This window comes from Solanum verrucosum, unplaced genomic scaffold, assembly GCF_900185275.1.
Source record: "Solanum verrucosum unplaced genomic scaffold, falcon-dt-bn FXZP01000306.1, whole genome shotgun sequence".
Taxonomy (NCBI): Eukaryota; Viridiplantae; Streptophyta; class Magnoliopsida; order Solanales; family Solanaceae; genus Solanum; species Solanum verrucosum.
In genome coordinates this window covers 3,130,808-3,154,245 of record NW_026020398.1, presented here as the reverse complement: position 1 = coordinate 3,154,245, position 23,438 = coordinate 3,130,808, and the positions used below count along the sequence as shown (strand labels likewise).

Here is a 23,438-nt window from a genome sequence, read left to right as displayed (position 1 = left end):
GCATGTTACTAGTATTATTAATATTTCTATAGTGGAGGCTTTCTTGTTTTAACTTTGATGTTGTGTTCCACTTTTAACATGTTGGTTAGCCGTATTTGAAACATAGAAAAAAAAAAAAAACAAGCTATATTTGTTATTTTCTTGTGTAGATATCACATTGACAAAGTCAAAGTTTTCAATGGTTTAAAATATAATATGAAGAAGTAAATACATGAAGAAATAAAAAAGGATTCAAATTCTACCATATATATACATAAAACATATTTATTTTAACTATGTAATTTTCAATGAATGAATCTCTCGGCCCTACTTGACTTCGGTAGATATTAGTTGGAAAACAAACAAAATTTGGGGTTTAGTGACCAACGTTCAAAAAGGAGTAATTGAGGGGGCAAATAAATGACTCGAATTTAAGAATTCAATTGAAGAGAAGGATTTGTCACGTGACTTACAACTCTCTCACAAGTCACAACAACACCCCTTTCATCTAGTACTATTTTGGAAGTAGGGATGGTAAGCGGTGTGAGTTTTATCTCATTCTATTAACTTGGTATTTTCACCCACGTTCACCTGCTTCTGCATCCAATTTGCGGAAATCTGCCCCAAGCAAGCTAAAATTTCATTTTATTTCCATCAAAATCGCATTAGAATTTTAAATTATAATAAGTTTGGCCTTTCGCTATATTTTCCTTTTTGAGTTTCAAATGATGTCTTTTATATGAGATAATACTTAGCTACTGTCATGTTTTGCATTATTGTTTGTGTATAATTACATAACTAAACATGAAGGTAGTTCTTTAATTTTGGGAAAAATATTTTGAGAATTTAAAATATATTGAGGATAAAATAATAATATATTTGATCAAACTAAAAATGTTACAAAGTGAAAAATCATAAATTAAGATGGCCAACTTATGACTCATTTTAATTTATAAACACTTGGGCCGATTGATCCATAATAGTGCCCTATTCAAATAAATATTGAAGAATTGAATTAAAAACGAACTAAGAGTCCGTTTAGATTAGCTTGAAAAAAATAGCTTTTAAATAAAAAATAAAAGTTTAACTTAAATAATTTTTAAGTCAAAAAATAAAAAATAGGAGGAAAACCTATTTTTGGTTTTTAACTTATTTTAAATTTATTTTAAGTTATTTTTAACATTGTCAATCACTTCTCAACTTATTTGTAGTCATTTTTGACTTATTTTTTTTAGTTATTTTTACATTTGTCAAATATTTCGACAAGTCAAAAAATAACTTAAAAATAAATTTGCCCAACTTTTAAATCAATTCAATCGCCCTCTAAAATCGAACCAAATTATAATTTAATAAGTGGAACACCACGTTTCACTTTTACCGAGCTACACATTCACTGAGAAATTGTGATTTGGGTTTTTAGGGTTTGTGAAAATGCAGAGGTGCTGTTCGTCTGCCGGTCGATCTGTGATATCTAAACGATGGTTTTCTTCATCAAGCAATGATAAAATTGTTGCTTCAGTGCTCTTCGAGAGATTACCAGTTGTAGTTCCCAAAATTGATCCTACTGTATATGCTTTTCAAGAATTTTCGTAAGTTTTTCGTTCCTCACTGCCTATTTTTTTCCTCATTTTTTCTATACAATTGTTGTAGGAACTCGAAATGTTCTATGTTCTCACTGTAATTGGATAACAATGATTTATTTTTAGAGCAATAAGTTATTTTTGCTGTGCTTTCTAATGCTAGGAGATAATTTGTATTATAAAGTTGAGAATAATGAGGTTATAGATTTGTTGGTACTAAGATGTCAGCAAAAGGAGAAAATGAGAAGGATAAAAAAGAGCAAAGGCTCCTGAAAAAAGAGTTGGTGAATGTAGATAATAATTTAACCTAATTGTGTTTAGTTGATCACAGTAATGTTATTTATAACTGCTTTAATAGGTTTCGTTGGAGGCAGCAGTATCGGCGAGAGTATCCAGAAAGTTTTCTGAAGAAGTCTGATACCAGGTACATTTCTGTTGCATTGCTTGAACTACACCTCCCCATTTAATACCTTTGCTTGTGAACTATAGATCTACATTTATGAATATTAACTGATGAATGGTATTAAGAGTGTGCATAGGATGAAACAAGTTAAACATAATAGACCAGTGAAATTGCTGTGTCGTCCACGACAAAGACAATTACAAAGAAATAAACTTTTAAGTTCAAAATTTGGATGGGTGATAAATTTTGCAAGAAAAATATTAGTAACTCATTGTTTACGGTTGTAATTTAGTGTTGCTTTTGTTTTCTGTAGATTGTTTAAGTTCTGGAATCGAGCACTAGAGGTATTTTGCTAGTTTTCAGAAATCCTGAATTTGAAAATCTGGGAAAATATTCTTTCTAGGTCAAGTTCTCTTTTTAAACTACAATTAACAGTTAAAAGGAAGGATTTCTTTGTCAAGTTTTCTTTTTAAACTACACTATACAGTTAAGGAAAAAGAGATCATTGCAACAGGCATGGAACCTGTCAAAAATACTAAATAAAACACATTCATTATGGCTCACAAAAACTAATGGGACAATTGGCCATGGAGAGATTTCAAGGTTTTCTTTATTTTACCAATATTTTACTGTTGACTATCTAGCTTTCTGAAGTCTAAATTTACTGCAGAAACTTATCTTCTCAGTTTCTGATTCATCTTCAACAATCATGCCTTTCTTCCAGTTTGGACTTCTCCACCGTTAATCCATACAACTGCTTTCAAGCATTCTAAACCTATCAGCCCCATAGATTGCAGAATATATTTTACTGCAGGAAGACATGAATAATTGTCCCTTCCATTACTGACAAAAGTTAAGAATATATTGTTGGCGTTTTAGCCCTTTTACTATTTTTTTGTTTGAGAACTTTTGGGAATCCCTTTGTGCAACAACTCTATGATTAAACTTTAAAAAAATGCATTTTTTCACAAATACGTTAAGCTCCTGTTGACTCCAGAAAAGGAGTAAATGACATAGTGTACTCCAAGGTGCAGTTGTGGTTCTCTCTTCCTTCAAATCTGTGATGATTATTTTCATGGAAAACGTAGCACATCAAAACATGAGAAGCTTGGGAACATAATAAAGATTGCTATACCTATTATTATTTTCTGGTTCACCCCTCCTAAACATATGCATGAATTTCATTAATCTACTATTATACACCATCTGGTTCACTTAAAAAATTCCCTTTGTAGCCAATCATTTATTGAAAAAAATTGATAAGCTTAACACAAAAAGCGAAAAAAAGAAATAATAGTAACTTGGTCCCATGCGAAATTGAACAGTTTCTGTAACTTGGAGAATACCCTTTTGTACTGAGCAATGAGCATTACTATTTTAGCGCTGGACATTTACAATTTAAAAACTTTACTTTCTTTTCAGAAAAAGTACATGGTGGTAAAAATGGCCTAATTTCATTTGTATCTATATAGATCGCGCTTCAAGAAATTGAGATCTCTTCATGCAACAGTACACATGTTGGAGAGTAAACACTCTCCCCTCTTTTAGCAGTATGACCCAACTGATTTTTACTCCTTGGCTTGTGTAGTATTATTGCCTTTTCTTTCATGCATTCTTCCTTATTAGCCATTAATTATGTACATGGTTCTTCTTGAACATGCTAGCACATACTGTTCTGTCTAGTGTCAAATGCCACATGGTCAACTGGCACGGTTACATCTATATTTTACATGCAGGGGAAAAGGTGATTATCAAATTGATTATAAACCAGCTCCGCGAATCTCAGAAGCAGATAAGACTAATGATCAAAGGTACCAAAGCTTGGACTTCTAACTTTTGTCAAATATTATACAAGAATCTGAATATGGACATTGCACTATAAGATCTTTTTCTTTCAAGAGTTGCTTTACCTAAATTCAGCAGACTCATATTTCCTGACAATGGGTAATTATTGACTTCTAAATCATCAAAAAAATTGTTTACCATAACTAAATTTTTAATGTTGAAATGCCTTAATATTGTCTCGATGTAATTGATGTGTTAGTTACATGAGATTTGTCTAATTGAGCATTATGTAAGTATTTAAAATTGAGAATGGAGAGCTATTGTTGCTTTTTTCCTTTCCTTTTAAATGCCTTCGTCACTATCTACCCCACAAAATAAAGCTTGCATCTGCTCTTCAACTCATCACTTTGTCAAAATTTGCTAAAAGGTACTAACCCCCGGTTCACTTTCTTTTTAGATTTAATCAGTTTTAGGCTCCAATATGGCTATACAAAACCTTTGCATTTTCCTGGACATGAATAATATGTCAACAGATATTCAAAGCATTTGTTTCCTTCTGCTGGCTAGTATTTCATGTTACTGATTATGAGATTTTGTTGATATGCATAAGGTCATTACAGCGAGCACTAGACAGGAGACTCTATCTTCTAGTCCATGGTACCACACATGGTAGTGGAAAGCCTGTCTGGCATTTCCCTGAAAAAGTTTATGAGTCTGAAGAGAACTTGCGCAAGGTAAATAGTTCTTATTCAGTCCATTTCTTTGAGGATTTTCAGTAATTTGGGTTGAAAAAATGAAATATAAGTTGCAACTATTTGCAGTGTGCTGAGTCTGCCCTAGAATCTTTTATTGGAGATCTTTCACATACATATTTTGTTGGAAACGCCCCTATGGGTCATATGGTCATACAACCCACTGAAGACAAGAAAATTCCGTCAATCAAGGTATGCACGATTTTAATTATTGAAGTATTATAGAAAAGGACAGTAAGAAATTCTTTCATCCCACAGGCAGTGAGGGAGGGAAATCGCCTGATAGCTTCTACAAAGCTTATGTGCTTCTAATGTATAAATTCTATATTTATTATGACAGCGCTTCTTCTTCAAATCCCAAGTCATTGCAGTCAACAAATTTGATATTAGAAAGTGTGATGATTTTGTCTGGGTTACAAAAGATGAACTGTTGGAATACTTTCCTGAGCAAGCTGAATTCCTGAACAAGATGATCATCAGCTGATGTTAGTTTCTGGTCAAACTTCAGGCTTGGTAGGATACGGAAATAGTTTTGATTATATCCTGATCTGAAAAATCCACTTCTTTCCGCAAATGTAATGGCTTTGATTGCTGGAGACCAATTTTATGTTCCGGCAGCAAGAAGATCTGACTGCAATTTGCCAGTGTGCCATTCATCAAGTTTTGTAGAATTTTGAACATAGGATACCTAAAGTTGTGATGGCCTTCTATCTCAGTTATCACCATTTCTCTTTGTGAGATGCTATGCTCAGAACTCTGAACTAGTCATGCAATTAATTCAGTATGAATATACTTGTAGATGCATGATTTCATGTCGTGTCATGAAATAAATAAAACAAATTACGTGTTGTAGCTATAATGAGTTGTGAGCTTTAATACATATAGCAGCATTGTGCATAGAGAATATTTTGATTATCAGCGCCTTTGATTGCATACTTGCATGGTCGCAAGTATGAAAATTCCTCAATATGGAGGGTTCAGATGTTTTTGCATTGTTGGTTGCACATCGACGGCCTTTGATAAATAAGTAAAGGCCAATATTATATGAGAAATGCCTCTGAAGTGATTTCAAGAGATAAAAGAAACAGATGCGATGGATCCTGCAGCTAGTGAAGAGCAGAGCCTAGTAACAGAGCAGTTGGTTGAGAAACAAAGCTTTGAACCCGATTGTCAAGGAAATGTTTTGAAGGAAAATGATGATGAAGAGATTGTTTTTGTTAATGAAGAAGAAGATGATGACTATGAAGACGACATAGACAAAGAAGATGTTGCACAGGAAGTTGAAGATGACATCTTGGAAGGAGCAAGACACTCCTATGAGCAATCCAACAGTGACAAAATTTGGCCAGCTGAACTTCTGTTGGAACATAAAGAGAATAATGTGAAAGAAGAGGAAGAAGGAATAGAAGAACTATTTAGGGTAGAAAACTGCAATTTGAAAAGCACGCAGAATGATGTCGCCATCAACGCCCAACAGAACTATGATGGCATTGATAGCTACCGAACGAAGTTCATGTACCTGGATGATATAGCTGCAATCACCAGGAGAAGGAGAGTGCTTTTGGGAGCACTACTAGTGCTAATCTGGTACTTTGTGCTTAAAGGCATTCTTCCTCCCGTTATAGGTGGTTCAAGATTTTAAATCAGTGAAGGCAGTGAGTGTGAAATAATATTGCACTCACTAATATAGTGTGCCAGACTAAACATAACTAAATAATTTATATATGTACAGTTTGAGCTGAAAAGGAATGGTGTACGTACACCTGCTTCGATGTAGACCAATCGCTGCCAATTTGTATACTGGTTGTTATTTCAAGGCAAAAATAGATCCAATTTGTATACTGTGCTCACAGTTTCATTGTGACAATTGATGCAAAGCCAACTGCAATGTGTGCACTCTTACATTTTCTGTTGGGAGTTCGGGTTGGTGGTGGAGCGCAGAAGGCAAAGGCGAACGATGACATTGTGTCAAACCTATACCACATTAGAAATAGATGTGAAAAAAGGATAAGATGGAAGATATTTAATATATTTATTTTGTATAAATGTCTAACATAATTTTGTTGGAGTTGGTATAATTGAAAATTCCTTTACAAGTATAACTGGTTGCTACTCTTCCTTTATATACAGTCGCCCGACACCATATAACCTAATGTTGTTTGCTTTCTATACTTGTCAAGAAGGTGAGGAGAAAAAAAATTGACAACTAGAAAAAGAAAAGAAGTCAGGTTTCACTGAACAAAACTTTCTTTCCCCATGCTTTCAACAGCTGGGCAAGTACTCTTCACCAGGCTAGGCCACTAAATTAGCACTCTAGAAACTGTTTGTTCTCTGACCAACTGCAGCCCGTGGACCATCCCAAAACACCTAGGATCATGTCAATCTTCAAACTTGCACCAACCTGCGGGAGCCGAGAATTCATAAAGTAGCACATATAAAGAGAGAGATTACTGAAGCATGTTCAGAAGACATACCAAGCTCTCTAGGTCGGCTTCAATATGAAATAGCGTGACACCAATCCCCTTTTCTCTATCCGTCTCAGCCTGCAGTTTTATTGAAGTAACAATCCAGTCACCTCACAATTGAGAATTTTAAAATAATTGAAACAGGAGGAGAATATGACTATTTAATTGCTTAAAGCTTTGTACATTTTTCAGAATGAATATTCAAAAGGTAATATCTCAAAAGAAGAACGGAATTTAATAGATAGAATTGTTTTAGTCCTCTCCTAGTAATAGTTCAGCACAAATTTCCTTTATTATCCTGCCCATTTCTTTCCCTCCCACGATGGTTTCAATCACGCCAGGTATGACATTCATCTTCTTCTTACTTCGCTATCAGCATATCAAGAAAAAAAGAAGCTATGTATGCTCTCCCACTGCACCAAGACGCAGGTACTAGATCAAATTGACTAACTAGAACTTGTAAAGTCCTCTTTCAACACAGTTCTCATTGTTAGCTCCTGCTGGCTATTGCTGAAGTAGTAATGATTAAAGAGCTATCAGTGTCTTGTACTTTGACACAAACTGCCTAATGTAGCTAGCTAATAAAGGTGTCTAGTTCCTGCTGAATCAAGGTTCAGCTATTAAATATAAAACAAATATTGAATTTTTTCACAAATGCAAGCTAGGTTCAGACATCAACTGCAGACAGCTTCACAGTCGACCCAGACCATATTAAAATGTTGATTATCAATATGTATAGCTCAGGAGTTTAAGCCTAGATGAAAAATGATATGATAAATGTTCCAACTCACCGCACAAGAACATATGGTGACGCCTACAGCTGCCAATGCTGAAGTAATATCCGCCATCATGCCTAAATGATTTATAGTGGTTTGAGATGTCAGCCATGACAAGTAATAAACCATGAAAAATGTTGGATACACATTAAAATTTCTATTAGTCAACAAATACCAGGTCATAGATAATGTTCATATGTAAATGAACATAAGGTTAATAAACTTTTTTGATAAAGATAAGGTTAATAAACTGGAATACATGTAGTTGGAACTATACAAAAATTACAAAAAAGAACAAAAGTTAGATCTTCTACATCGATGGAATCCCCCCCGCCCCCATCCCGACATACTCTCACACACTTCTCTGGTTATTCAAAAGTTTGATGTCATTCTTTTGAACTTGAAAATTTGATCCTCAAGGTAGTCAAACTTTTAAATACGTAATTCTGACAAGCCTCTCTCTCACAACTAAACTAAATGTAGTGGCTAAGATTTTTCCACCCTTAACTAAAGTCTTGGATTAGATCCCTAGGAATGTTAGAACCTGTTGGTTGGGAGCACTTCAGGCCTAGCAGTAGGTTTCGGTTACCAAATGCCTAAAGCAAAGGAAAAAACAAATACTAGCACTGCTAGTGGTAATGATTTTTCAAAGGAATTTAGAACCACCAATACATTGCAAAGTTCGCAAATGCATCTAATATAAATGAGCAGTGATGCCTTATCCAGTTTGATGCTCATTTGCAATAATTAGCCTCTGGACCAAACATTACCTTTTCGATCTATGCTGACAACACAAAACCACTGGACAGAGTGCCCTTCCAGGTTCTGCCAAGTTGCAACTTTGCTAGCCAGCCAGCCGTCCAATCCGGGCAGAACATCCCTGTACCTTGGTATGTTAGCAAGTATCATTTCACCAACACCATTTCCTTGTGACAATGTCTCCCCTGTGGCCTTCAAACTCGTATGCTGCATGCACTTATTATGTTTCCCATTTACCTTGGGAATTTGAATACTACCACTACGGAGTTGGAAAATATCTTCACTATTTATCCTTGCAGATGATACCTCCATAACATTCTTGAGGATTTTCTCCCATGAATGTTTGGTTCCCTTTGAGTAATCTGCTAATTCTTCCACTGTGCTGTCCCCTTCAGACTCAGCAGCAAATTCCTTAACTGAATCCACAGTTATTTCAGATGCTGATAGTGCAGCTTGCTCTCTCAAAAACTAAAGAAAAGATGAGCTCCACATCAGTTAATTTGTAGTAGTAGCAGTACATGATAAATTTCCATTCTAACTCAGCAGAGATACCTACTTTCATAATCTTGTGCCGGGCGCAACGAGTTTTTGCATGTTGAAGCCACTGTTTATGTCTCTCGAAAGCAGACTTGCTGGAGAGACCCTGAAGAAAGGAAAATAACCAGATGCTTGTAAATTACTTTTTTTAAAAAAAATTGGTAATGTTCCAGATGCTTGTAAATTACCAGCATGGTGAAGTAATTACTCGAATGCATCGAGTAAAACTTATCAGAGCTTACAGAAAGAAACTAATGACGGCAATCTACATTTTTTTGGAATGTCACTAGGTGCAACTTGTTTTCCCTACTTCCATCATGGAAGTCATTTTCCTCATTTTTAAGGAGCTTGTTTTCATAAAGAAAATGTTTTACAAAATATTTGACCAACCGAACATGAAAAATTTAGCAAGCCCCAGGCTGACCACAAAAGGAAGAGAAAAAAGAATAAAAGATAGAGAACATAGGCAAAAGAAGGATCGGAATTCATAGCAACTAACATTGTAAGTGATAATCTCTACAACTTCTGCGTTTGCAAGTACATGCATTGGTTTGACAAGATTACCATTCACCTGCAAACAGAAGATGCTGCAGTCACATCCAGATTCATGAAGCATTAAAAACCTATAGAACGGGATTTTTTTATAAGGTGAGATATTATTGAAAACAGTATCAAGCTGATACTGTGAAAAACACCTATAGTAACAAGATTGAGACCTTAGCAGCCACCATTTTATTGCCAATTTCAGTGTGTATCATATACGCGTAATCAATGACAGTAGCCCCCTTTGGGAGATGTTTTATCTGCAAATATAGCAAAGTGGTATAGCGATGATGTTACAGGACTCAAAAAGGGAACAAATTGAGTAGAAAAATCACACAGAAGTCACCTCTCCTCCGGGTGTAAAGACAAAGACACGACTGCCCAACAGATCTCTGGTAACAGTGTCCACAAATTCCCTAGAGCTCATGTTTCCAACGAACTCTTCTTGCCACTCCCTAATTGCATTCAGCCAGCCAATCTACATCAGAGAAGGAATTTTACCCCATAATAATAGTTACAGATGAAGCCCACACAGATATTAAGGCACTAGACAGTTAAGCAAAAGCAATATACTTATACCCTGAGAGCAATATTGGCATTGTTAAGGCAGACTATTTTTCCTCCAGAACTTTTATCATTGGTTATAACATGCCCAACTAAACCATTTACAAAACCTTTCCCACTGTAATGTGCAGCAATGCCTCTTTCAGCTATGAGGTCCATCTCTTCAGTTCTTATCTGCCAAACATTACGCACGTATAATCAAGTTGCTCGACGATAATCAGAAACAAATAAGTGCTGACTTGTCAATAAACCAGAGGCAAATTCATAACATCAGAAAGTAAAATGCCAAAGACACTTCAACGGGATTATTTTTACTTTATAAAAAAACATTTCAGGAGTATATATATATTCCCACACATACTGAAACAAAATATTTTTAAATAATGGCTGAAATGTTAGTTTGATTGGGAAACATCAAAGGGGAGTTCAAATTTGAAGAGTGCAATGTATTTGAATTCTTGAAATTGAAATTTTCTAGAAGATAGAATGGTGTTAAACATTTTGGTACATTTCAAAATAGGTGGGACATACATATTGGAATAGAGGGAGTAACTGATATATTTATTATTCCTTAGTTTTGGGGGTGCCATAAGTATACCTGAACCTCCAAACGAAACATGCTCTCATAAAGAAATGGAATCACTGTTGTATGAAGACTTTGATAGCCATTAGGCTTAGGGGTGGCAATGTAGTCTTTCATCTGTTGCAAAATGTTACAGATAGAGCGACAAAAGTCCATTAGCATATGACAGAGGAAACAGATGCAGATACATTATCCAATACTTACAGCACGAGGGATAGGTGTCCAGATTCCATGTACTAGTCCAAGCAGATGATAGCATATCTGTAAAGGAAAAACATGTCAGAGATACCTCTATACAGTATACAGTATACAGTATACATAAAGAGGTGCAAATTTCGGTATTGATTAAATAATTTATATTAGCAATTCTTTCTGCTCAATTTCCAAAGTAATAAAACTTAGGTACGATTTGTATATGATTTACAATACATTATTAAGTGATCTTATTTCAAACCAAAATGCATTGATCACAAAGTGATATCTAATGAACTCTATTTCCACGAACAAAATAGTATACCACCATCACCCCCACCCCCAACCCCTTTTTTTCTCTTTAATGTTAGGAAATACAAGTTGTAGCAAGTTGTACACTTCCCGAAGTTCTGGTCAAAGGTTTGGAAATTGAAACCCACTAGAACTTTGAATAATATACATCATAAACAACCTTAGAAGTTTTACCAATAAAAAATAAAGACAACCTTAGAAGTTCCGTGAAACCAAACAAAGTATTAAACTTCAAAGAAAGCTGTATCTGCATTGTCATAACACATTACCTGCTGTGCATTGCAAAGGGGCCTAACTCCGACACAAGGCTTTGGTTTTATAATAATTCGAAGCTGGCAATCCAAATATACAAAAGTTAATACATAACAGTAGACATAAAGGAACATTATGTATCAAATTTATCAAGTTTATCACAACAGAAGACCTGTGCAATTTGGTTTACTTCGTTTATTGAACTCTTAGACTTGAGTACTGCTTTGTAGATGCTGCAGATAAAATCAACAAAGCTGATGAGGCAATATTCACCATTACAACAATAAGGCAGAACACATAGAAGGCTCTCTAAACTTGCAAGCAATTTTCACTTAGACACCTCAACTGGGGCTTGTACCTACCTTAATTCAAACTAAATTGTATCTATTAGACAACTCACTGACATGAAATAGAGCTTAAATTTCACTACAACAGAGTGCATGAACAGCATAATCTCTTTTGCCTTCTCTCTCCCTAGTCCTCACCGGTCACCACCACCTTCACCACCATATCCACCCTAGGCAGTAGGCTCTCTCCCAGTCACCAACTCCACCACTACATCCAAAAGAGATTCTTCTTAGGTCACATGAAAGTCTGCTTTTCTACACCAAAAGCTCTAGCCTTTGCTTTTTCTTTCTTTATTTTTTTCCTGAACCTTTTCTCGTAATTATCCAGTTTAGTCTAGAAGATTCATGGCTGTGAATAAATGGCCAAGGTTATTGCTTATAATGAGAGTTCTTGAATTTCCCATATATGCTTTAGTTTCTCATATTTGAATGAAAGCTCGAGTTTTCCATATAGGCTTTCTCAAATTTGAATAAGACACCATAAAAAAATGGGGTCCACGACAGATGACAGAGGGCTGTTGGGAGGGGGTCATTGATCCATAGTAAGTGGGGGCATCTGTTGGCCCTTCTCTCTCCATTGTCTTGTGGCTCTACTTTCTGACTCCAAGAGTTTGCTTTTTTTACACCTCAATAACTGATGGACTCAACTGTTTAAGACCTCTTAATTCATTGGTTTGTCGAGCTCATCTCAATCACTCTGGAATAAAGAAAATGGTTTTCAAAAGGAGCTAAAGAAGTCAGTCTTAGAGAACCATCACTGCCAGCGACCACGGTGGGCAGCGGGGGAGTTCCTGGAAAATGCATTTGAGAAGGAAGCGTAATTTTTTTCCCCCTTTATTGCTTCAAAATCCTTCTTCTCAATTTGCTTTCTTAGTGTAGCCAAGTCAATGTGCGTGCAGCAGTTCACACACTGTTTTTGTTAGTAGCTAGTAACGAGTGGTTTAATAGGCACAACTTGAGTTCGGTTGCTCAATAGGTACAAGCCTTGAGGTGTCTAAGTGAAAATTGCTTTCAAGTTAAGAGGACAATTATGTATTCTTCACCAACAACAAAGTACTAACCTATAGGAATGTTACTAACAGGGACATATTTCTAGCATGAAAAAAAAAAAATAAGACCGGAAGAACCGGAAACTTCTTCAATAGGTTTGCTATGGAAAATGCACACTAGCACCCAGGTCATGCCTGAGTTTGGAATGAGCTGGAACAGATCTATGCAAAAAGATCACTATGGTCTAAAAAATATTGCAAAAAAATGCCATACTTTGCTTCATTAGATTTGGAAAGAAATTGGAGAAAATGACTTGTGGGTCCAGTACTGGATATTCCCTAGATCTTAACAGGAGTGCTAACCGTATAACTTTCTCTCCTCTTTCCACTCCAAAAATGCACAACCATTATGAGGAATTGCAAAATTAAAAAGAAAGAGGGACCACTCTTCAGGGCAGAAGAGCAACATGCTGATCCAGTGGTTGTCATTAATCAGCAATTTATCAGCTAACAGTAAACCCGATGATAGAGCAACTTTTTTTTATCAGACAGATGGTAGAATTTCACTCTTTCCTTTGAGGCTGGGAGAACCCACCAGTAAAAAAGTACTACACCAAATAAAGAGAATCTAGAAAGAGAAAGAGAACTGCAAGAATGCCTGAGACGGAAATAAACAACAAACTAAATATGAAATTAGTAGCAGGAAATAGGCATATGAGCACCTGTAAGGTTCCTTGCATATTGATTGAATTTCCGTCTTCACAGTCACAAGTTCTAGGAATTGGTCTTCCTCTATTTTCTTCATCAATATTCTTTTTGCCTAGGGAAAAAAACCCATGCAATTAGGAGGAGGTAACTGATAACTACATAAGAGTTGCCATAAACACCACAGTGATGACAGATAATGTTCTCACTTCTCAGCTTATAAGTAAAAGTTGCATGTCGCAGTGTGGATGGTGGGATGACTGAGGTTTTCTAGTAATCAAATTTCAGAAGGGTGAGGGATAGGTACCTCTTCGAGTTCCTTTTCATGTTCTTTATAAAGTTCTGCAATCCTACGCTGCACCCTGGCATAGTCTTGAGCATTTGTATACATAAATGCTAAGTTTTCAAGCTCTGACTGCATGATGAGAAGTCAAACGTTCATCAAACTAAGCAGATATAAGAATATAAGTTAGAAGAAAAGAAACTGTACATAATGAAACAAGCAACAGTTAACCCCGCCTTAACTCTCTCACCAGGCAAAAGAAACACAGTTCCATTCCATTTAGGATAAAGGAGGCTACGAGTATTACTATCATTAAACATATCCAGCAAAAGGATTAAGAAAATGAGATCCTCCATATACATTAACAGTTATACAGTTCTAAAGGCCACACAACCAGTCACTAGGGGGGAGGAAGAAGAAAAGGAATTTTCAGTTAGGGAAATATCTTAGGCATGTCAAAGCATGTAAAACTCTTGAGGAAGCTAAAGAGAAACCTTGATTTGGTATATTCCGAGAAGTTTTGCCAAAGGAGCAAAAACCTGCAGCGTCTCTGTTGCGATTCCAGACTGATGGGGGCATAGAGCAGCAAGAGTGTTAGAGATTGGATAGAAACAGGCAGAAAAAGGAAAAAAATACCATCTACATACCTGCTTGTGTGGAGGCATGTGTGAAAGAGTGCGCATGTTATGTAATCTATCAGCTAATTTGACAATTATAACACGGACCTGAAACAGAAACATTTGAAGTAACGGATTGTGAAGAAAGTAACGAAATTTGTGCAAGTTATTAGAGGCATTACCTCCTCTGTCATGGAAAGAAACATCTGCCTAAGGTCATCAGCTTTGACATCCTGTACATGGCTTTCATCCTTGCACTTGATCTTTCCCAGCTTGGATACCTAGCACATCAATCCCATTTACATCAAATCAAATTTGTTTTAATTTGTTACCTACACAAACAAATCAACACACACAAGAAAAAGATGGAGAAAAGAAGATTCTACAGTAACTATATCTTCTGAGAAACTACCTTAGTCTCCCCTTCAACAATACGGCGAACTGTTGCACCAAATTCCTTCTCTATTCTTTCAAAAGTAACTACATCTGTGTCCTCTACAGTATCATGTAATAACCCAGCAGCAACCGACTCCCAATCCAATTCCTCAAAATAGAAAAAAGAAAAGTCAAAGTCAGTTTATTCCTTCCTAGCCAGGAGAGTACAATAGTTCCACACAACTTACAAGCTGTCCAAGGATCTGTGCAACTGCAACTGGGTGAATAATAAAGGGCTCTCCACTACGACGCTTTTGACCATCATGTGCCTCAAAAGCTAGCTGTAATAATGATCAGTAGATAAGAGTTTCTTTTAATATAGTGATTTAGATGGAGATCATGGCATACCAAGTATTTGGTAACAGATGCTTATCTTGCACAGACAGAAAAGGAGGAAGGAATTTAAAGCCGGGGAATAAGATCAATCATGTTGAATTTTGATGATATGGGAATATACTTACATTCAAAGCCTTACGAACCAATTCCAATTCCTTGCAAGAAAGATATGAAATAGTAGGTTTAAGATCCTGCACAAGAGATAACTGACATTATCAAAATACTGACATAACATACAATTGAATTAGCCAATGACCATAAAATTCAAGCACTTTGAAGTGAGAGGTTGTTCTGTATCTTCAATTAATGTAGTAAGAAATGCACACTAAAGACCGCACCTGCTTAAGGTTCAACATTGAAAGAAATGAAAGTTTTATGTATGGGAAAAGAACAACAGTAGAATGTGAATTAGACGTTCTGAGACTGGATTGGGCTTTCTACTTCTAGTCCGAACATTTAGCAGTTTGAAATTTCCCATTAGTTCCTTCCAGAGAAATTTTGCTTATTCACAACTGGAAAATCTTAGTGCTTCTTAATTTCAAACAAAAGTAACTGTTAATCACAACTCATGATCTTTCCATCATGACAGAGAGTAAATATTTAGCCAAGCTTTGTCGATGATGCCAGGAATCAGAGATGATTTATAGCTAGAGGATCACAAACCTCCCACAAACTTTCAGGAGATATCGCTACATACGACTCTGAAGAAAATGATGAAGAGCAACACAATTTCCATTTGCTAGAAGCAGATAGTAGAAGCATTGAGCCAGGGACTCCTCGCAGAAATTCAACAGGGTAGCGTTCATCCATATCAGAAGTATAACATCTCTGCCACAAGTAAAAACTAGTAAGACAAAAGCATGTGATAGATATAACAGCTTCTCAAGAAAATCAACTATAAAACCTTTATGTATAACTTCTCAAAAAATACATATATTATGTATGCTCAAAGAAAAATATACATGTCTACGTGAATCCAGCTTAAACTCATTCTAATTGAATCCTTGATTCAGCTCTCGAGAAAAGCGTTTTGGGAAACTAGATAGGGTCCAAAATCAAAGCCTTATCCATGTATTTGCTACAGTATGCCCATTTCTATTTTTATAACGTGTCATTTTATGAATCTCTATGACATTTAGCACTAGGTTGTGTTAGGCATAAGTATTGAAGAAGAGCAGATGTTGTATATCAGAAACTTTGAAACAATTACACCTCAATTCCAATTTGGTTGGGGTACAATATATGAGTTCTTGCCATACACTCCACTCAGTTAAGGTCCTGAAACTTAATAACCAACAAAAGAAATTCTTAAGATACAGAATCACCTTTTTTACCTTTTTTTACCTCATTCATCAAGCCTAGCTAGGTTTACACAGAAAAAAACAAAGGCCACACTAGAAATATATGAGTGCATAATCCATATATGTACTTCAATTATCAGATATCAATCTTCTAATAGATAGCAATCCGTGGCCCTATACAAATCGTATCTTTCCTAAAGGCTTACTCTAAGGTCTAAATAATGTCCATGCTTTGACAAGAAGAAATAAATGAAAGAGCTCACCTAATAACCTGGAGACCAGGGTACAGAAGAGATGAAATATGCTAAGAGCTATTTTATTTTTTTTGAGATAAGGGTAACTTGCTAAGAGATATTTTTCCGTGCATTGGTCGGTAGAGTTGCACAGTACCATTACCGGTGGGAGGTAGTAGGTACCTAGTCAAATATTAGAGGAACGCGCAAGTTGGCTTAAGCAATATTGTTATTAAACAAAACTTTTTAGCTTGCTGAACATAATGTGTCAGTTAAAAGGTGGATGGAATGGAAAGAAAACATGATTCATCTCAACTTAAATTCTGAACATATATCAAGAAGTACTGAGGTCAAGTTCTCTAAGTCGGCCTCCTCATATTAACAAAGAACAAGAATCTAACGAACTACTTATTAATAAAGAATCAAACAAACTAAACTTTAAATGATATACAGATATAATCTATGAATGTTCTAATGAGAATATGAACTGTTCTACTGAGTTATAAAAGAAGTTCTACATTGGGTGTTTTAAAGATTTTGAGATACTCTACTTATTCACTTAAGGTTTCGAGTTAGATGCTTAAAATCTTTCATCTAATATCAAACTCAACCTTTACTAAGTTCATCTTACATCTGTAAGTCCCAATTCAAGTCTACATGTGAACTCAAAATTGAGTTACATTTGGAAGGTTGTTGAGCTCTATAGAAACATGCCACAGTGGGTATCAAAGACATTATAGTGAGTCAGTATAAATCTTGTGCAACTACATACGTTGCCTTAAAGTTCTGAATTGGATTCTCAGATTTCTCCACATGTTCCACAGATAAGTAACGCAATATAAAGGACCAAAATTTGCACAAGGATTATTTATTTATATATGAATGAAACTTGCAGTAGTTACCACCAAATTTCCTACACACTCCTCTAGCAAAGACTACTAATTTAACCATAAACAAAGCAAAAAAGAAAAGAGACCAATTAATAGCAAATCAATCCTCTGTCTCATCACACACAAGTTACTATTACAGGCAAAACGTGAATGACCAACAAGTTTTTTAAAAGTTCAAGGCAGTAAAGCCTCTGAAGCTGAAAACTTAATGGTAAAAAACAAACCTAAACTATCACTTTTTTCACAAGTTTCATACCTCAACTATCACTCCCTTTTTATTAAAACACACCTCGATATTGAGTTGGCCTACTGCGCATGTTGTCAATTGGGAACAAATATTTGGCCAACTAAGCGTTGAGGTGTGTTTTCATACAAAGGGATTTGTAGTGATAGTTTAGGTAGGCAAAGAGAACAATGGATAGTTGAGGTACGGAACTCGTAAAAAAGTGAAAGTGTAGGTGTTTTTGACCATTAACTCAAACTAAAATAAAGCTTTTTGGACTCAAATTTGCTTTCACTCAATGAGATTAATTCCAAACAGTGTAAGTTGGGAGTTGAGTAAACTTACACATCGGCGGAGACGATCTCTTCTTCCATATCGCCCAAAAGGAGTAGAGGAACACTGAGTAGGATGAGTTGTGCTTGCAAGGAACCCAGTCAAGGCCCTTGGTGCCTTCCAGGCACAAGATAACGCACTACAGTCGAGTCTTCCACTCACATCTCCTTTCCAAGACTTACATATATTCACACATTCGATAGAAACTGCAAAATTGAAATTTTAACAAATTTACACATCATTCACGATAGCTCCAATAATCGGACGAGCAATTTTAGTAGATTTAGTGAACCTCCAGTTACAAAAAAAACTCTAATTTTTCCTTGCACCACAAATTGTTTACCAGTGGAATGAAAACGGATGGAATAGACTTCACATAACTTAAATAGCCTGAGTTCGACTAATTCACAATTAAGATGTACGTATCCATTGGTTAACACGCCATTCACGCACAATGAAATGAAATTAATAAACAGTTCACACGTCATTCATGTTAGCTCCACGAATAATCATAAGTAGATTTAGTAAACCTCCAGCCACTAAAAACCTCTTATTTGCCTTGCAACACAAACTATTTAGCAGTGGAATGAAATAGACTTACATAACTTAAATAGCATGAGCTCAACTATTTCGCAATTAAGGTGTATGTATCAATTGATTGACAAATGTTCACACATCATTCATATTAGCTCCACAAGTATATTAGTAGAATTAGTGAACCTCCAGCTACTGTAAACCTCTAATTTGCCCTTGCAACACAAATTACTTAGCAGTGGAATGAAACAGACTTTAGAAAACCTAAATACACTGAACTCGACTAATTCGCTATTAAGGTTTATGTATCAATTGATTAACACGCCATTTTCGCACAATGAAATGAAATTAATAATTGCACTGATTACCTGACATTGAAGTAGCAGAAGCCATATCTATTCAAAAGCATCGGTACACAGTAGAGAAGCAGAATTGAAAGCAGACGCTTAAGAAAAATCAAGCCAACCGGAACAAAAACTCGTTCGTCTGGAAATACAAAGATGCAGCAGATACATACACATATTCGGCCGGAGAGGGATGGTAAAATCACAGCGAGTGAAGAGGATCAAAAGATGATTAGCATTCAGAGCTGCTGCTGCGACGATTGCGGTCAGGTGAAAATTGTGGAATTCAGAGAAATTAGGGAGCAGAGGATAAGCCAATGGTGGAGCAAGCGAGCGAATATGAGAGAGAAACTGAGCCAACAAAATGGCAAGGAGATAATCTAGAGAGAGAGGGGGAGAGATATTTCAGTCACGGAGATTTCACCCTAAGACCACACGATTAAAAAAAAAAGTTTGATAAAAGATATTTTATTTTTTTTTGGAAAAATGATCTAAACATCTTATTTTATTATAATTTCTAAAATTTTATAACATTTAAACAAAAATTCTCTCACATACATAGCTCTCCTCTCTGATACATCCTTCACCCTCTGATACATCCCTTTCCGGTACATCCCTATCAAATCTCTAATATCTTACTCCTCTCTTAGGTACATCTCTCTTATTTATATCCGGATGTGTCCTGATGTATCCAGAAGTATTCAAAATTCATAAATTTTAACGAATTTTTGTAATTGAAAGAAGAATAGGAAAAAATGTAATTAGCTCTTGCCACTATCGAATTTACGTAAATTATACTTTTTCTCTTTTTTTTGTCTCTTTTTTTGGGCTTTGTGTAGCAAAATATATGAAGCGGATATATTTTAAGAATCCTAGATTTATTTTTAATTGATAAAGATTATTAAAAAGGGATAACTTATTAAAGATAGATTTTGCTATTATTTTACTAAATAATATTTTATTTTGATCTTTCCTAAGTAGGCGTTTGGCCATGCTTCATCGAGTGAACCAAGCTGCTCCAAAGAAGACAGACTTGAGAGGAAATTTTGGTTAAGGTGTAGGAGTTGAGTAATTGTAAGACATTTGTTTCAAAGTACCTACACGTGGCTATAAAGTACAATTGTTAAAGCACTTTGGTACAGGCACCTACAGTTGTATTCCTACAACCTCTCATTTTTTGGCTTATATTTGTTTGGCAAAGAGAAGTGTGCACACGTGTATTCATCAATCAATAAATAAGACTATATAAAAGTACAATCCACACAACATGATGTACAATTATATATTGCAATGATAGTCCTTTTCTTGTTGGCTTATATATAAGGGTAATAAATATAAATATATATATATATATATATATATATGAAGTAAAAAATAATTATATTTACACTTTTTGTTTGTTCTTCTTTTCTTCATCTTGTTGTGTTTTCCTTTCTGTTTTCACGGTTAACATATTAATTGTTAGTGTAAGTTCTTATTAGTGTCACCATAATATATAAATTGCATACACATTCTTATTGTTAAAATTAAATGATTATGTAAGTAACTTTTTTAATAACTACGATAATTTAATGTGAGTTATGGCTATTACTAATTAAGAGTAAAAATAATGAAGATGAAGAAGTGTGAATTATGAGAAATATGACTTTTTTTTAAAAATAAAATATAAAAGGGGGATAAAATTCTTGATGAAAGAGAAGTGTTACTTATTATTAATTTCCCTTGTTATTTCTCAACTTTCTAAATATCTCTCATATTTTAAAAGCTAAAAACATCAAACATTAATAAGTAATATCATCCCCTTCCTTGTTCAATAAGTATATTTTTTATTTATTTGTTGGGTCTCAAGTAACCCTAGTAAAACTATTTTAAAATTTTAATTTATCCAAATCTTTTTTTTTTCAATTTCAAAAGGATCTATAATTTAACTTATCTTAATTAAATTATGCATATATAACTCCGATTTTAAAGTAAATCTTGAGTATTTGAGTGGTATTACTTATTATTTCCCAACTTTATAAATATATTTCATATTTTAAAAGCAAAAAGCATCAAATATTAATACCATCCTATTCCTTGTTCAATAAGTATAATTTTGATTTATTTGTTGTGGCTCAAGTAACCGTAGTTACACTATTCTAAAATTTTAATTCATCCAAATATTTTTCAGTTTCAAAAGGATTTATAATTTAATTTATCTTAATTAAATTATGCATTCATAACTCCGATTTTAAAATAAATTTGGATATTTGTAAAAAAAAAATACTATAAAACCTAATAACATCTTTCTCCCCTTTTGATTTTTATCCTTATTTTCTTATTATATTATTGTTAGAATGACTATCTTAGTTAAAATAAAATATTTCTTACTAATTATATCCTTTTTTGGGTAATTAATTCAATTCTCCTTTCCTTTTTGATTATTTTATTCAGAATCCCCAAAATCAATTTCTCCTATCATTATGATAAGTCCATTAGGTCTCTATAAATTCAACAAAAAAGATAAAGAAAATCAACCGATTTATACCATACAAAGAGTTCTTATATTAAAGAAATCTCTCTTGTCAAAGAGAAGAAAACTTTGTCAAAACTAAAAAAATTATAGAAAGTGTAAGGTGCTTCAAGAATATTCTTTAAGATTTTATTTTTATTCATATATCATTTGTTTTGGGATGAAAGAAACAATTATGTATTTTTAATATGTCTTATTTTGAGAGCATTTAGAAATCGTATAAGGAGAGGTTTTGTTTGTGAATAATAATAATAATAATAATAATTATTATTATTATTATTATTATTATTATTATTATTATTATTATTATTATTATTATTATGCAAAATGGATTGGTTTTATCACAACCTAAAATGGCTTTGTTTAAAACAAATGTCATATTCCTTGGTCATAATATTGAAAGAGGTAATATTAGCCCTATTAATAGAAGTATTGAATTTGCTTCAAAATTTCCTGATATTATTACTAATAAGACTCAGTTACAACGATTTCTTGGGAGTCTTAATTATGTTGCTCCTTTTATTAGAGATTTAGCAAAAGATACTGTTGTTTTATATGACAGGATAAAAAATAATCCTAAGGCTTGGTCAGATAATCATACTGAAGCTGTCAAAAGGATTAAGGAAAAGGTTAAAAACCATCCCTGTTTAACATTGGCAAATCCTAATTGGGCAAAAATTGTTGAAACTGATGCTTCAGATATAGAATATGGGGGAGTATTAACCCAATATTGTCCTAATAATAAGCGTCATTATATTGTCCAATTTTATTCTGACAAATGGAATGATCCCCAGAAGAATTATGCTACTATAGCTAAAGAAATCTTGGCTATAGTTAAATGTGTTCTTAAGTTCCAAGGCGATCTTTATAATCAAAAGTTTTTAATAAAAACTGATTGCCAAGCAGCTAGGTTTATGTTTAATAAAGACTGTAAACATGATGTTTCTAAAAAAATGTTTGCTAGATAGCAAGCCCTTTTAGCACCTTTTAATTTTGAATTACAGTATAAGAAAGGTGAAGATAATAGTTTTCCTGATTTTCTTACTAGAGAATATTTAAACTAATAATAATTTTCCTTTTCAAGATGAGACCAGCATGGCCCCCTCCCTCCAGGAGAGGAAGAGGAGGTCATATCCTCGCTCAACAAGGCAACAGAACATTAACATCATTTAATATTAATGATTCAGCTACCTCATCAAGTGGAACTAGTGGCATTAATATAAACCACCCGATGTATAAGGAGTTCATGGATTTTATGAAATCCAAAAAAGAGTTGGATAATAATCCACCATCATACTCTTCAATTCTAATGGACGATGAGAACATAGAGGTCTTTGATATGAATGACAAAAAAGAAGTTATACTTCTTTTAGAAGAAAATGATCTCAAATGGAGGAATGAGCCATGGCAAATAATGGCTAGGTATTTGGATACAGTATCTTATACTATCACTGTTTACAAATACATAATGCATTGTGAGATAATACTCTCATCTACAGGGTGCGAATTTCAGCACTTCTACCCTGCCAATACCAAGAAAGTTTATAACTTTTCCAAAATAATTATAAAAAAGATTATAGCACCTGAAGAATGGAGTATGAGTACATTGAAGAAATTGGATTATATCCACTCAGAACAAAAGATCGCAGTAAAATACAATTACTGGGATTATATTGATGGATTTAATAAAGTCTTTTTATATGAGAATTGCTAATAGAAAGTATTCATGGTTTGTTAAAATATGTTCTAATATATTTGACAGGCATATTCCTAATTGGTTTTGCAAATGGTGGACTTTATATGGTCCTTCGGTAAAAATCTTACCAGAATTATACAAGAAATTATATTTAGAATGGGTAGACATATCCCCAAAA

The 23,438-nt window shown here is 34.4% G+C and overlaps 3 protein-coding genes across 3 annotated transcripts; 2 read left to right on the top strand and 1 right to left on the bottom strand.

Annotated features, from left to right (window-relative positions):
• The first annotated feature begins 1,317 nt into the window (after positions 1-1,317).
• On the top strand, positions 1,318-5,358 carry LOC125839388 (uncharacterized). The gene is made up of 6 exons (XM_049518371.1): positions 1,318-1,568; positions 1,918-1,983; positions 3,699-3,773; positions 4,358-4,481; positions 4,569-4,691; positions 4,840-5,358. The coding sequence occupies exons 1-6, from the start codon at positions 1,411-1,413 to the stop codon at positions 4,981-4,983; spliced, it is 690 nt and encodes a 229-aa protein (XP_049374328.1). The 5' UTR covers positions 1,318-1,410; the 3' UTR covers positions 4,984-5,358.
• A 234-nt stretch (positions 5,359-5,592) lies between these two features.
• LOC125839459 (uncharacterized) lies at positions 5,593-6,141 on the top strand. Its single transcript, XM_049518432.1, has one exon. The coding sequence runs from the start codon at positions 5,593-5,595 to the stop codon at positions 6,139-6,141; it is 549 nt and encodes a 182-aa protein (XP_049374389.1).
• A 368-nt stretch (positions 6,142-6,509) lies between these two features.
• Positions 6,510-19,489, bottom strand: LOC125839387 (putative GTP diphosphokinase RSH1, chloroplastic). The gene is made up of 24 exons (XM_049518369.1): positions 19,077-19,489; positions 18,187-18,380; positions 15,858-16,022; positions 15,320-15,385; positions 15,047-15,139; positions 14,836-14,967; positions 14,606-14,704; positions 14,454-14,531; positions 14,301-14,372; positions 13,831-13,938; positions 13,541-13,638; positions 11,655-11,715; positions 11,500-11,562; positions 10,931-10,987; positions 10,742-10,843; positions 10,159-10,317; positions 9,926-10,057; positions 9,753-9,839; positions 9,536-9,607; positions 9,056-9,142; positions 8,511-8,967; positions 7,756-7,817; positions 6,974-7,042; positions 6,510-6,900 (listed from the first exon to the last, which is right to left on the bottom strand). Exons 1-24 carry the CDS (start codon positions 19,099-19,101, stop codon positions 6,805-6,807), a joined length of 2,634 nt encoding a protein of 877 aa, XP_049374326.1. The 5' UTR covers positions 19,102-19,489; the 3' UTR covers positions 6,510-6,804.
• Positions 19,490-23,438: the final 3,949 nt, after the last annotated feature.

What these genes read in the sequence shown, in the direction of transcription:
- LOC125839388 (XM_049518371.1), top strand. Translation starts at nt 1,411, where the DNA reads ATGCAGAGGTGCTGTTCGTCTGCCGGTCGATCTGTGATATCTAAACGA. An exon ending in CTGAAGAGAACTTGCGCAAG is followed by an intron (nt 4,482 to 4,568) that starts GTAAATAGTTCT and finishes AACTATTTGCAG; the next exon opens with TGTGCTGAGTCTGCCCTAGA. An exon ending in AGAAAATTCCGTCAATCAAG is followed by an intron (nt 4,692 to 4,839) that starts GTATGCACGATT and finishes TTATTATGACAG; the next exon opens with CGCTTCTTCTTCAAATCCCA.
- LOC125839459 (XM_049518432.1), top strand. Translation starts at nt 5,593, where the DNA reads ATGGATCCTGCAGCTAGTGAAGAGCAGAGCCTAGTAACAGAGCAGTTG.
- LOC125839387 (XM_049518369.1), bottom strand. Translation starts at nt 19,101, where the DNA reads ATGGCTTCTGCTACTTCAATGTCAG. An exon ending in ATATGCAAGGAACCTTACAG is followed by an intron (nt 11,716 to 13,540) that starts GTGCTCATATGC and finishes TTTTATCTGCAG; the next exon opens with CATCTACAAAGCAGTACTCA. An exon ending in AAGCCGACCTAGAGAGCTTG is followed by an intron (nt 6,901 to 6,973) that starts GTATGTCTTCTG and finishes CGGCTCCCGCAG; the next exon opens with GTTGGTGCAAGTTTGAAGAT.